The sequence below is a fragment of the Ptiloglossa arizonensis genome, chromosome 3 (genome assembly GCF_051014685.1).
Source record: "Ptiloglossa arizonensis isolate GNS036 chromosome 3, iyPtiAriz1_principal, whole genome shotgun sequence".
Classification (NCBI taxonomy): domain Eukaryota; kingdom Metazoa; phylum Arthropoda; class Insecta; order Hymenoptera; family Colletidae; genus Ptiloglossa; species Ptiloglossa arizonensis.
Window position 1 is genome coordinate 17832723 of NC_135050.1, and position 14821 is coordinate 17847543.

The 14821-nt window shown below is 44.1% G+C and overlaps 1 protein-coding gene across 11 annotated transcripts in view; it reads left to right on the plus strand.

Annotated features, from left to right (window-relative positions):
* The window catches only part of LOC143144771 (uncharacterized), a 460353-nt gene that overhangs the window by 431789 nt on the left and 13743 nt on the right, over nt 1-14821 (plus strand). For all 11 annotated transcript variants that reach the window (XR_012991512.1, XM_076307527.1, XM_076307530.1 and 8 more), the window contains one exon: nt 9370-9460. Coding sequence is in view for 10 of the 11 variants with exons in the window: in XM_076307527.1 (XP_076163642.1) it covers nt 9370-9460 (91 nt within the window). In the remaining variant the exon portion in view is untranslated. The remainder of the gene's footprint in view (nt 1-9369; nt 9461-14821) is intronic.

Here is a 14821-nt window from a genome sequence, read left to right on the forward strand (position 1 = left end):
GGTATCTCACCCCTTACCATACCTAAAGACATCCACGATATTTATCCAAACTGTAGTATAAAAAAGTAGAAGCATTCGATAATTTCTGAATATACTTGTTATTCTATAGTATCGCTAAGGAGAGTGATGTTACTTAAGAAGTTTACTAGTCTTCGAAGTTAGACTAACGCTAAGTTAGAATTTTGGAGAGCCGATCACCAGTGACGTTCGTGACAATCGATGAAAATTATCGTACACTAACGAACGTTCATTTGCTTCGTACGTGTCACTAGAAACAAGGGACGTTGAAACGAGTGTTCGCACTGCCATTTATTTTTCAAGCTTCCAATCTCCCGAAGACGAGTCATCCTTGACAATCTCTTCGTGGAGCTAAATGAAAATTTACGCACAGTGGCACACGAATGCTAACAAACGGAGGTATCTTATCCCTCTTACGGGGATGAGGTAATAATTCACGGGATACGGAAGTAACCTTCTAACCTCCTTCGTTAGAGTTTTACCCCGCGGTCGATTCCACCGACGAAACGGAGGGACCTTCCACGGTGATTCCGCGTAACTTATCAACTGGGGTGCCATTCCAAGCGGCGGGCTTAAGAACAATGCTCGGCAAACAGTAATTATAAGTGCAAACAGAAGAGCGATTGTCAGCGAGCTAGTCGCGCGACGGATAATCAAGATCGCAAAACCCTTGGGTTCGGTTTGCGTAATGCCCCCTTTACGCTCTTCGTACAATTTCACGGATTTCTAGTAAACCGCGCGATTTGAGGCACTCGGTGCTCGATACTCCTCGAGTCTAACGTTGGATTATTTTCGAACATCCGACGGAGCTGTTTCATATCTTCGTTTGTGTATTCCAGAGGCGTAAACTTGAATTTTTCCAAGCTTCAGTGGGTGAAAATGCAAACCTCGCTTCTAAATTCGAGCCTCGGTCACTGGTAACGGGACCGATCTAACGACACTCTTTTCGATAAGGATACTTATCGATTGGAGCGAGTATTGATCAAATACAGGAGAAACCTGCAAAGATCGTACATTTAACAAATTCTACGAGTAAACAGCAAGTTTCTGTCGCGATCAGTTTTAATTGCACAATCTATTTTCTGAATTAAAAGAGACACGAAGGTGACCTCGAGTTTTTTTAAACTACGCTACGTATTTCGGAAGATAAACTCAAGATCGCTAGCTGATCGTTCGATTCTTTTTATCGCCCGCGTCGCTAAAAAAAATACACAGTGTCGTGTTGAAAAAGGTAAGATCGTCTCGATATCTGTTTAAAAATTTAATTAACAAATTCGAAAGTCGTTCGTTCGACGAGCCTGCTCGAATACAATGCACTCTTTCCTATCGAATCGATGGACGATCTATCGCGGATAATGGCGAACGATATTTCTCGTTGAGTCACCCTGTGCATCGACGATACAAAACGCGTCACGTCACACGGCGCTAATAATATTTCACGTTGTGCTCGCAAAAAGTGTCCGTGTCTTTGTACGGAATTGATAATAAATTTCACGGTGTTTCCCCTTTACGAGCGTCGCGTTGACTTTTCCGCAACGTTCGCGTCGTCGAGCTCGCTTCCCCGCGGGTGGTAGCCGAGAATCCGAATCGCAATAAAAGGCGTTGCAACGACGGAACAATGCGCGAAAGACGCATTGTTCACGGGTTCCGGGCGTTCCGGCGTGCGCACGGAAGATGATTATCGTTTAATGAAAGTCCGGCGTCGCGGTTCCGCGTGTAATTCGGCGCGGCGTGTTCCTGCATCATTATAATCGAGTTTGCACGGCAACGGCCGTAAATCACGTGAAACGGCCGGCCGCTACCCGTGTCCGTTGGGGACGGAAACTCGACCGCCTCGACTTTAAGGGGTTGCGCCACTTTAACGGCTGGGAGAATAAGTTCGTTTTTAGAAATTGTTTTCGTGGATGGTTGTACAATGGAATAACGTAACTTACCCGAAAGTGTCCACGTACATTGAAATTTAAATTTGATTCAAAAATCTTAATTCGCGTAGAAGTTGTGTAACCATCGGTGGGAAAGTAAGATCGGTTTTAGAAATTGTTTTCGAGGACGGTTGTATAATTCTAGGGAATAACGTAACTTACCCAAAAGTGTCCACGTACGTTGAAATTTAAATTTTATTCAAAAATCTTAATTCGCGTAGAAGTTGTGCAGCTATCACGTGGAAGCAACGAAAATATAAAGTCATTTACGTGTATTGAACTCTAAATCTACTAAATTTTTTAATAAAAATTGTAATTTGTGCAGAAGTCGTGTACCGATCACGTGAAGCCATTTTGACTGGTGAAAAAGTTATCGAAACGATCATTACGTGGAGGCATCGAGGATATAAAATTATCTGCGTGTATTGAACTCTAAGTCTATCAAATTTTGTAATAAAAATTGTAATTTGCGCAAAAGTCGTGTGCCGATCACGTGGAGCCATTTTGACCAGACTGGTGAAAAAGTTATCATAACGATTATTACGTGGAAGCATCGAGGATATAAAATTATCTGCGTGTATTGAACTCTAAATTGACTAAATTTCGTAATAAGAATTGTAATTCGCGCAAAAGTCGTGTACCGATCACGTGAAGCCGCCACGAAACGTTTCGAATTTAGAGAAGAAGAAAGTTTTGCGATCCGTGTTTCCGTTCCAATGGGAAAATTACGTTTCGTTTGATCGGATTTACAATTCGATCGACGACCCCGCGCAATCTATCCGCATTTCGAACGCAATAACGAATTCCATCGATACGGAATCACTTTCGTTCCCTCGTCAAAAATTGCATTCCGTTCCTTTTAATCCCTTTCGCGAAAATTCAATGAAAAATCGCTGAACGCTTTTTACGCGCGCCGTTCGTTTATCTCGTCGTGTTTCTAAATAGAACCGCTAACGAAATTCAATTCGTCGTCGAGCCTTTAGCGAGGCGACCATAAACTCGTATTCCACCGAGGTCTGGCCCGTGGTGCACGGTCTCGTCCGCTTGCGGAAAACTGATCGCTCTCGCCGCTGCACTTTGCGCAAAAAGCGCCTAAAACGCGGCTACGTGGACTAAAGGGGTTTGGGGAGAGGAGAGAGAGAGAGCATTGCCCTGCGAAATGTAATCCACGACAGAGGGTTATTGTTAAAGCCGCGCGGTTGGGTTTACGCTACGTCGATGAGAGTCGGCTCGTTTTCGAGATGATCGCTTTGCCGTTGAAAATTTCTCTATACTAGGTGGTTACGATAACTTTTATCGTTTTTTCCATTGTAAACAAAATACTAGGACACTTCAACTTCGAACAATTGTAAGTACACGAACGAGTCGACAGATCTACGTGAAACTTTGCACATATTCATCAAACGGTAGTATCATTCTTAGAGAAATAATACGACAAATCGAATAGCTCCATTTCTTACCGAACGATACTAACAATACCTTTTTCACCTACCATTACTATCCCGCGATCGATTATATTTGCCAGCCAGAATCTACAAGGTTGTTCGGTAAGTTTTGTCGTTTTTTCCATTGTAAAAAAATACTACGACACTTCAACTTTGAACAAGTGTAAGTACACGAACGAGTCGACAGATCTACGTGAAACTTTGCACATATTCATCAAAGAGTAATACCATTCTTAGAGAAATAAAACCACGAACCGAATAGCTCCATTTCTTACCGAACGATACTAACAATAGATACTAACAATACCTTTTTCACCTACCATTCCTATCCCACGATCGATTATATTTGCCAGCCAGAATCTACAAGGTTGTTCGGTAAGTTTTGTCGTTTTTTCCATGGTAAAAAATACTACGATACTTCAACTTCGAACAAGTGTAAGTACACGAACGAGTCGACAGATCTACGTGAAACTTTGCACGCGTTCGTCACACAGTAGTAACATCTTTGGAGAAATAAAACGACCCGATAGCTCCGTTTCTTACCGAGCGACAAAACTTATCGAGCAACCTACTATTTTCAAGCACTTGGGTACGACTGGAAAATATCGATTAACTTTTTCTGGGAACGAGTCCAGTCGTACGCAATGTCGCAAGATTTCCTCGAACAAAGAGAGCTTCCCGAGCAATGTCCTTGCGCAACCTACTCGCAACACGATCGCATTCGGTCTCGTAGACGTTACGTAACGAACAAACCGCTCGATTTTCATTGCACTTCACGTTCGAATACCCTGAGAATTCAACTACGACGCGTTCGAATACACCGAGGGTTCAACTACGATGTTTCTACACTCTGAGAGTTCAACTATGACACATTTGAATACCGTAAGCGTTCAACTACAACGTATTCGAATACTCTCAGAGTTCTATGCCACGTTCAAATACCCCGAACGTACAATTACGATATATGTGAAGATTCTCAGACCTCGATTAAGAAATACTTGGCGAATACCGTAAGATTTCAAATACCGATCACCGTCGCGCTCCCAATAGTTTCGCAATGAATTATTCGTTAAATAAGCATCGCGACTTCGCAAACGAAGTTCTGCTCGCTGAATAATCGACTTGGCGAACTTCGTGGATGTTAACAGTTATTGTACTCGAATACATCGGTCTCTTGGTAATTGTCAGGACCGAGTTAGCAGTTTCGCGTGGAATTGATCAAGAGGTTCGCGTTTTTCCCTTCTTCGTGCTCGCCTCGGTTCTTTCGGCGACAGGAGCCATTCTCGGTGAAACCATTAATCTCGGCCCCGGTGAATTGAGTCGGATCGCGGGCATTTTTCAACGACGAACAACGATCGGGAAGATGTATTGTTACGAGGCGAGCGGTCCGTGGTTGTTAAACGTTGCCAATTCTTTCGCGATAAATTGGAAAACCGACGCGATTACTCGCGGTCTTCTATTCGCGGAGGCGAGGATTCTCTACAAGGAGTAAGATATCGAAACGTCCGTGAAAGATTTATGGCAACGTTATCGGGGATAAAATGTCCGATTTTCTTTGTTACTGTATTATTTCACCGGGCGGAAGACAATCGTCGATGGAGAGAACTCTCTCCACGGTAGACACATATTTTTCGATACCTTCGATCCGAGGTAAAAATTTTTAGACGTTCGAGAATCGAAGTATACCGAGCGGAGAAATGTTCCTTGCAACACGAGTGATGAATTCCGATACGAAATCGTTGCGTTCGACTTTGAGCAGATTGGGTATCCCGAGGAGATGAAGATCAAATTCAGATTTTTTGGGAAGACTGTTGTCAACGTTACGAATTAACTAGACACGACTATACGCGTTTATCTCGAGTACTAAAAAATACTAAAAGCAAGATAGAAGATTTTCAACGCGAATATATTTCTTATACGCTCTCTCTTCTGGAAGTATCTTTGAATTTTTAAAAATAATAACCAAAGTTGTGTTTCTTTTAAATTAACGATCATCGTACGGAACACTGGGTAAGAATATAAACTTTTTGTTTTCGTAGGCAATTCTGTAAAATTCTTCGCTTCTTGGTCCGATTTTCGCGTATACTTACCTATCGAAGAATCGAACCCACCGGTATCTCCGCGCTGATTAATTCAGCGGTGAAAAGATCAAGACCGTACGGATATATTTCGCCTCTGTATCGCGTTCCTCTTCGTAATCTGAACGCCCTAACCAGATCCATTCTCGAAAGATACTCGCGAGCATAAACTAGATGCAAATGAGACGAGCGAGCAACGAAGGACGACCGATAAGGGGCTGAGAAACGAACGCGCACCGAACGTTGTCACCTCCTCGGCACGTTAATAAAGACGAACGGTTTATCCCCCGTTCAGGTTGATCGGACACTTCGATCTGCCGAAGACCGCTCTCATAATCGTTTTAGACGCGCATTAAGAGTTAAGGTAAACTGGAAACTTTAACGAGAGGAGTTTTAAGCCGATTAACGTCCTCGAACTCCTCGAATATACACAGTCCTCGAACCTGAACAAGCAAGTTCGCCGGGACAATCAGCTTATTCGTCGAGTTTCTTTTCGCCGTCCGATCTGTACACAAATGAATCTTCTATGAGACGACGCCAACGGAGAACCAACGTTAAGAACACACTCCGGCCGTTTTAAGCGAAAAACAGTCGGAATCGGCGCGGAAGACGCATTGCCTCTTCCAGAGGAATTCTTCCACGGTACTGTGTAATTACAAAGTTCAAAGCGACATTTCTACTTTTCATTTCGCTAATAGACCGTAGAATTCCGCCTTACTGGTTTCACGATTTGTACAATTTCTCCGAGAATTCCAACGAAGCTTTTCAACTTTGCAATTCCTCCCTTGTTGATTCTTTCCTCGATTACTTAGGTATTCTAATCGAACGTATCACGATTGCGTTTAGAGTAATTAAAGGGATACATTGCCTCGAGTTGTCCAAGTATAGGTAAAATTTTGAAATTCTTTCACAGCTCGAATTAGAAGTTTGGATCTTTTCGGACGATAGTATCGTAACTATCGATAACATTTTCTAAGGTGTATCAAGTGAGAATATTCCAAAACGATGGAATCGTTAGCCGTTGAAACTTTGAATTACGATCGATCGTCTCGGGGCTTTGCTCGCTCGAAGCGCGTGAAAATGGAGCGAAGGAAAATTCTATTTTTCGAAACCGTCGTGACGGTGTGTGCGCCCTCGAGTAACGGATAACTCGGAGTTCCCTGGGAAACCAACGACGGGGAAAAGGGTAGGTGGTTTCCTCGTGGAAAGAATGCCGGGTATTCTCGCTCGAACGAGACACGCGTCCTCGTCGCCGTGGATTCGGCACCGCGGAGCGCGTACGCGCCATTAAAAAACAAATTGCGCCCATTTGAAGAGTAACGTCTCCCCGGCGAGGGAACGGTGCGTGGAAATAGCAGTCAACTGCCGCTAAAGTAATTGCCAATTAATCTTCATTAAACCCTTCCGCGCGACTGCAGATGGCTTCTACGATAGAAAACAATTGGACGTTGCCCCAAAAGTGCGCAGTTAGTTCGAAAGTTGGCTCGAAACGACTAGAAGGAAACTCGATGGGACAGAGGGGAGGTTGGTGGGGTGTGGGGGGTTGGAGGTGAGGGTGGCCAACGGAATGGGTGTTGCCAGGCGTCGTGGAAAAGCAGCCCTCGGTTCTTCTCCCTCGGGAAAGCTTAAATCGGCTTCGTATCTCAGCCCTCCTCCGCGACCCTCTTGTATCTCTAATCAGATCATTAAGTCCGCGGAGCGTGCGCACGATGAAAATTTGTCGCGTTCGGAGGCAGCGAGTCGCGGTACTCGCGCGCGAATCGGCTCGAGCCTTCCCAAAGAAACGGATAATCGAATCACCGGGGACCAACCGGGGGCTCGCGAGTCTTTTTCACGGGGACGCGCGTCAGGGGATAAACCTCTGGGTACACATCGAATCATTAGCTTGTTTGGAATCGTGTCACGGGGGACGAGGATGCTCCTGGAATCGATGCATCGAACGTTCTTAGTTTCTTCCACTTTCTTTTACGCGCCGCGGACGTTTCAAGTTTGTATTTTTTCACGGAAGATTCCTTTTTCGCGCCACGGATGGTTCAAGTTTGTATTTTTTTAGGGAACATTCCTTTTTCGCGCCACGGATGGTTTAGGTTTGTATTTTTTCCGGAAGATTCCTTTTTCACCCTATGATCATTTTACGTTTGCACCTTCTCCGGAATATTTGTTTTTGGCGCCACGGACGTTTCAAATTTCTATTTTTCCCGGAAGATTCTATTTTCACCCTATGGTCATTTTACGTTTGCATCTTCTCACTCTTTGCACTCGAGGCTTTTTCGAAGCCTTGGCTACCAGAAACCAGCACCTGGAGAAAATCCTTTAAATCGTATAATTAATCTGGAATGGAACATTTTCATATACGTCGCATGCATACGTCCACATTCTACAAAAACGTGATATTTAAATTCCAATTTGAATTCCAAACCACGAAGTTTTCGGATCGGAAACATTGGGTTGTTCGGAAAGTGATTTCGTCTTCCAAAATGGAGAGTATATAATTTAATGAAATGTTTATACATTCTTAAAAAATCCTGTTTCATTTTCACCAAAAAAAAAAAATGAAATGACTTTCCGAACAACCAATAGTACACTGAATTAGGTATCGATCGAGCGTCTCCTCTCGAGTCCAAAGAGTTAAGCGAAAACGAGGGGGTGCATCTGGAATCGATGGCGAAACTTTGTCACTTTCTTCCGCTTCCTTTTACGCGCCACGGACGTTTGCGTTTGTATCATCTCCGGAAGATTCCTTCTTCGTGTCACGGACGTTTTGCGTTTGTATCACCTCCGGAAAATTCTCCGCGCGTACGCAAACACATGGTCGCTAACCCCCCGGCGAGTTCCACTTGTGCCTCTACGTCGAAATTCCCGATTTTCGCCTTTTATTCACCCTAAAACGTTCTCCAGCGTGTTACGGTAATATTAAGGGGTGGTTTTATCACGAACGGTCAAAATTTACGAGGGTTGTCTCGTCACCGTATTTTATTTCCTACTCTCGTCGAAGATTATTCTCAACTCGCGCGGCACGAATACTCGGAACGCATAACGATCGAACGCGATACTCTTAGTTCGCGACAAACACCAAAGGCTTTAGAATCATTCCGCAGCTTCTCTTCGTCCGACCTTTGTTTCTATTGTAAAAATTTCGACGCAGAATTACACGTTCCACGCTTTAAGATACACGATTGAATTTTGCATCACGTCGCAATCGTTTTCACGTTAAAATCTGTACGTTGTTTCGAACTAATTTCGTTCGTAAAATGATCAATCGTTCCATACGTTTACTTCCCTTGCCTTGGAATAATTTACCCGAGCGATCGATAACAAGAAATCCAGTTCGCTCGAATTTAGTAACATTGGTTCAGCGTTTACAAGATCACGAGGAAGCTTACGTACGAGCTGGTAGTTCACGGTTAATAGACGCGGTGTGTCTACAACAGATGGTCAAACTTCGGTGGCTCGTTCCACCCATCTCGGGTATAAATCTACTAGTCGCAACTGTCCTCGAAATTACAGCTACTTGTGTTCGCCCAGCTGTGATCGTCCGTTTTAAAAACATTCGGTGCAACGTGTACTGCTTTTCTCTCTTTTAATACGGTCCACGTGCGCGAATCCACGACGAAAGACTTTCTTGCGGTCCCTCCTTTACTCTCCAATTAAGAACGCATCGTTGGTCGTAAATATTTTTCCAAATTCTTCGTCGACGAACACTTTGGAAAGACAGGAACGATCCGAACCCGAAGCATTAATATTTCGCGGTAGAATTGGCACGCTGAAAGCAATCGAAACGCACGTAACAACGGTTCCGTTCTTGTAAAGAGGCAAAAGAGATCGGGGTGCGGGTCGTTCAATTAGAATCTTTCCGACGAGAATTAAAATTGGACTGCTCCTTCAAGCGGATTCGATTTGTTACAGGATGGAGGAGTCGTCACGGGGGCTGCTGCAACACAAGCACAGGGCTGAACAGCTGAAGCAAGAGAAAACTGCGCTCACACTTTCTTACGAGGTAAGCTTCCCTGTTCGCGAGACGAACCAGCATCGATTCGGTGGGAGTGTTCGAACATTCGAATAAAACGAACCGAGTTGCACTCGATTCGAACAGTGGAAAGAAACACGAAGTACCGAGTAGCTCGAAAGAATCGAGCAGTTCGAAATGAAACGAGTAGCTCGAAAAAAATCGAGCTGTTCTTATATATATTTCCATTGCGTAACGAATACGCAATAATACGCACTATTGTTTCGTATAACGCGCGATCTGTTTAAAGCATTTACAACGCAAGATTACTTCGAGTTACTCGTTTCAATCCGAGTCTTTTTACATATTACGTGATATCGAAATACCGCGTTGTCTCGGATTGGAACATCGACGATTGAAAACGCACGCTGGCTGCGAAAGACCTCGCGTATTGATCATATACAGGGTGTTCCTAAAAGTGTAGCTTCAAACATTAGGGGTAAGTAATACCCCCAAAAAAGGGGGTAATAAACACAAGTCTCAATATATTCCTTCGTTTCGGAGTTACAAATTATTTTGTACCACGAGCTTTCAACAACGCACGAAACTACTACGCGTATGTTTGCAAGTCGAACAAAGAAAACGCAACGCGTACACGTTTTTCGCTTCGACGAGTGTTACGTACCTCCGAAGTTTGGCACGAACTTTCAAGAACACCCTATATACACGCTGAACACCCATAAACGTTTACCGCGCACGATCGACCGAACGCCTATAAACGCCGAGACCAGTTAAAGGGTTAAGGAATTTCTTACGAAGAAAAGTGTTACAATTGTCAAGAACCCCCTGGTTGTTTATCGGATTTGGCACCCGCGGACTATTTTCCGTTTCCTATGTTGCAATCTCGCTCGAGGGGGCGTCGTTACGACTTCGTTCAAGACACTCGGATCGATGTAACGCGCGAGCTTCGTGATATTCCAGCATCTGATTTCTACGAAGGAATTCGAGCAAGCTTTACGACCGTGCCACTCGATGGATCTAGAAGAAAACCGCGTCGAGAATTGAGAAATAACAAAGTTGCTTTCTCGAGAGTTTAATTTTTTTACCAACATCGGGACCACTCGATGCACAATTCTAGAAGGAGGCTACGCTGAAGACCAAGAAGAAGTAGAATCGTTTTTACGAAAGTTCGATTGTTCATCGATCTCGTGCTACTCGGTGGATCTGGAAGAAAACCACGTCGAGAATTGAGAAGGAACAAAGTTGCTTTCTCGAGAGTTTAATTTTTTTACCAACATCGGGACCACTCGATGCACAATTCTAGAAGGAGGCTACGTTGAAGACCAAGAAGAAGTAGAATCGTTTTTACAAAAGTTCGATTGTTCATCGATCTCGTGCCATTCGATGGATCTAGAAGAAAACCACGTCGAGAATTGAGAAGGAACAAAGTTGCTTTCTCGAGAGTTTAATTTTTTTACCAACATCTGACCACTCGATGCACAACTCTAGAAGGGCACATTGAAGACTGAGAAGAAGTAAAGTTGTTTCCTCGAGAGTTCGATCTTTCATCGACCCCGTACCACTCGGGAGATCCAGAAGAAGACCACGTTGAGTGCCAAAGAGGAATAAAATTCTTTTCTCGACAGTTCAAACTTTTATCGAATCCTAAACCTCGTAGATAATACGCAAAGGTTTCGATGAAGCTACAAACAACGTCTACTTCGATACAGCCTTAGTTCTCTCCCATTCGTCGGTTCAATTCCTTTCTCGAACTTCGAAATCACAAGAGAGACACAACGATACAAAGAAATACACCGAATCTTCTACACCCAGCTTCTTTCTCGATGGGTACCCCAACGTCGGTTATAACTTACAATTAAAACTTCCGTAAGATTTCAACCGTTCGATAATTGGACGAATTTTGCGTTACACAGTGCTTGCTCACCGTCGATGGAATCCCCCTGGTGAAAGATCCGCGATTTCAATTCCACGATTCGGATCCGCGAGTCAATCCTCCTTAACTTTATATTCGTTCGAGTGGCTGATCCGATTTTAATCTGTCCCTCTCCAGCACAGGGGAGGAAGAAGAAGGTAGACGACGACAAAATATGGGATCCCCGCGTTGACGTTCATCGATAAGCACGACCAGATAACGAAGAGGGACTCTCGTTCGCTACCACCGAGTCGATCGAATAGTTCGTTCGGTTTGTCGTCGCGGTCTTTACTGTTTCTTTTTATTTTATATCGTTTACTATTTTTCTATTTTTCTTTCTTTCGTCCACGGAAGCGATGACACTCGGGCAAAAAGGTCTCCACCCCTACGTCCAATAACAACCGTCCTCGTACGGGCCAACGACCCGTTATTGTATTTCACTCCGAGTTGTCGTGCACGATTGTTCCTGGCAGCGGCACAAAGCTGGACCGATCTTGCCAGCCGTACGTACCGCGGCCAGCTCGCGTGCACGTAATGCAATTTATTTACGTCCCCGCCCTACGCCCTTGTCCGATACTTTCGAACCAAGAGCGCGGAACTCGAAGTACGCGGAAAAACGCGTCGAGTGGACGGGAATTAAACGCGTACGCGTGTAGAACGCATCTACCTGGCCACCGGCCGATATCGTCGCGATGGTACCGCCTCGTTCGGGTTTTTGGCGTTTCAATTAACTACTCGAGTGATCCACTTCTCTTCAACGCTTGACACCCGATAGAACGCACGGAAAGGGTAGCTTATCCCGGTGAGTTCGACTCGCTCCCGGACTCGAGCCAATTAATTCCTAGGTATTCCCAGTATCGGTCAAGGCTATCTTTGACCTTGGTTCCTCGGGTCTTTCTCGACCCATCGTCTCACCCGGATTGTATTGGGTCGTTCGGAAAGTCGTCTCGTTTTTTTTTTCTTTTTGGTGAAGATGAAACACGATTTTTTTTAGAGTGTACAAACATTTTATGAAATTATATATTCTCCATTTTGGAGAACGTAATTACTTTCCGAACGACCCAATGCGTTCTCTTAAAGCTACGCTTTCCTAAACCTACGCTATGCTTTAGCTTTATTTTTTTATTTATTACGATACTACGAATTCGTTCGAGTAATTGTACTTTCGGATTTCCGGACAATAGATACGACACGACCCCGAAAATTTGAACGAAATTATAGATACAGTGTATAGTGTGACTCGATGAGAATCACTTTCCGAACAAACCAATATTATCTTTCCGTAATCGCGACTGTTGCGACAGACAGGGGATAGTTACAAAAGTATCGACGTAGAATTACTTTTCGACAGATAGAGGATCATTACAAAAGTATCGGTGTGGAATCACGTTTGTCGATTAGTATGAGAAAGCAGTACGTCATTTTCGACGAGCAAGAACAGATACCTTCACTTTTCAGCCGAGAAAACGCACTCGAGTCGCATTATTTCCGCTCGATGGCAACGGGTGACGATTGTTTTATTTGTTTCCACTGTCGACGTATCGTAGTACCCTTTACTATGAACGATTTTGACGTAACACGGAAAACTTTCTCAGATATTGCACACGCGTACACTGATCGCTCATTGGGGATCAACGCACGCCTATAGGCGTCGATCGTAGTTAAAGAGTTAGGCACAAGGACCTGGTATACCTACACCACGATCTTGTGCATCCGTGAAAAAGTTTGTCCGTATTCGTTTAACGTCAAAGTCGTCCGTAGTGAAAAAGATACTACAGTCGAAACAAACAGAACAATCGTCACCCATCGCCACCGAGCGGAAATAATGCGACTCGAGTGTGTTTTCTCGGTTGAAAAGTGAAAGTACCTGTTCTTGCTCGTTGAAAACGATTCGTGCATTATTTCCTCGTACTAATTGACAAAGGTAATCCTCCACCGATATTTTTATAGCAATGGACAGTGATAGACTAATATACACCGAATAATTACGTTACTAAATACGTTAAAGAGCGATCGATTCGGTGGACAGTGATTTCCAGTGAAACAAGAGAAGCGTATCTTCGTACAATTGTGGTATAAAATATAATAAAGAGGAAGGTGGTTCTTTTTGGTGTGTACACGCGCGCGTTTGCGTACACAAGATGGAGTCGCGTATAGACACCCGTTCCCGATAAATTCAACAATTTTGGACCCGTGCGCAATAACCGACGTTACTTTCGCCATGTATTTGCCAACGGCCAATATTCCTGACTTAACAAAGTAACGCAGCCACCGCCGGTGCAATGAAAAGGGAGAACAGTAAACGCTCGCGAGCGTTTACTGGGAACCCTTAGAATGTACGCACTATCTCGTTCACGGCCGGTTTGCTTCTAAAAGAGTCGTAGATTCAGAGACGAGGGGTGTGCATCACTGCCCCACGAAATACCGTTTATTATCGATCGTCACTCGATCCCCTGGTTCAATGTCGGCCGCCCCACCGATGCCAGACCCCTGAAAATCCCTCTATCGGCTACGAGGAAGCGAGGCACGCCTGCAAGTGTTCCTCTGTAGCTGTTCGATTTTACTTTCGAAACCCAGACCCCTCGTAACGCCCAACGGTCTCGATGGCTGCCGATCTTCCGTCCAGAAGTTATTTCGACGCCGCGTTCGATAATCCTGGAACCAACAGCTGTACAGAGAACGGGGGAGTAATTGATCTTTCGCGATCGAATGTACGAACGTGGCGTATGCTCAGCGGTCGAGCAACGTGATAGGAAGTCGACGATTAGGTTTGGGTTAGATGCGTTTTCGATTCGAAGATCGTTGAAAAATTGAGAGAATGAATCGGTTACTTGTATTATTGCGATCACGGTAAGTGGATCTGCGTTAGGTCGTCGAACAACGTGATAGGAAATCATTAGATTTGGGTTAGATTCGAAGATCGTTAAAAAAAATAGGGAGAATGAATCGGTTACTTGTATCATTGCATTGGTTAGATCTGGGTTCGATCGTCGAACAACGCGATAGAAAATCGACGATTAGAATCGAGAACGAAGAACAGGGAAAATAAATTATTTACTCGTTGCCTATTCGGTCCAGATGATTATATTCTGGATAATAAAGTCCCTTTGATTGTAGGAAACGATTTCGGATCGGGCAATGTCGTTCTTGGAAAATTGTTTAAATCGAGAAAGGACAAAGTAACGCCGTTTTGTGGATTGTTCGATAAGTTTTGTCCCTGTTTCCATTGTAACGAAAAATACTACGCTTCAACTTTGACCAACCGTAAATATACGAACGAGTCGACAGATCTACACGAAACATCGTACAAAGTGAAGTACAGTGTTTTCCGGTCTTTGGAAGAATAAAACAACGAACCTAATATCTCGATTTCGTATCGAACGACGAAAGTTATCGAGCAAGGAATTATTTCCAGTTCCGAGTACGCGTTCCTGACTTTTAACCCCGCGCGTTATTTGTCGTCTGCGCTCCCCCTGAAA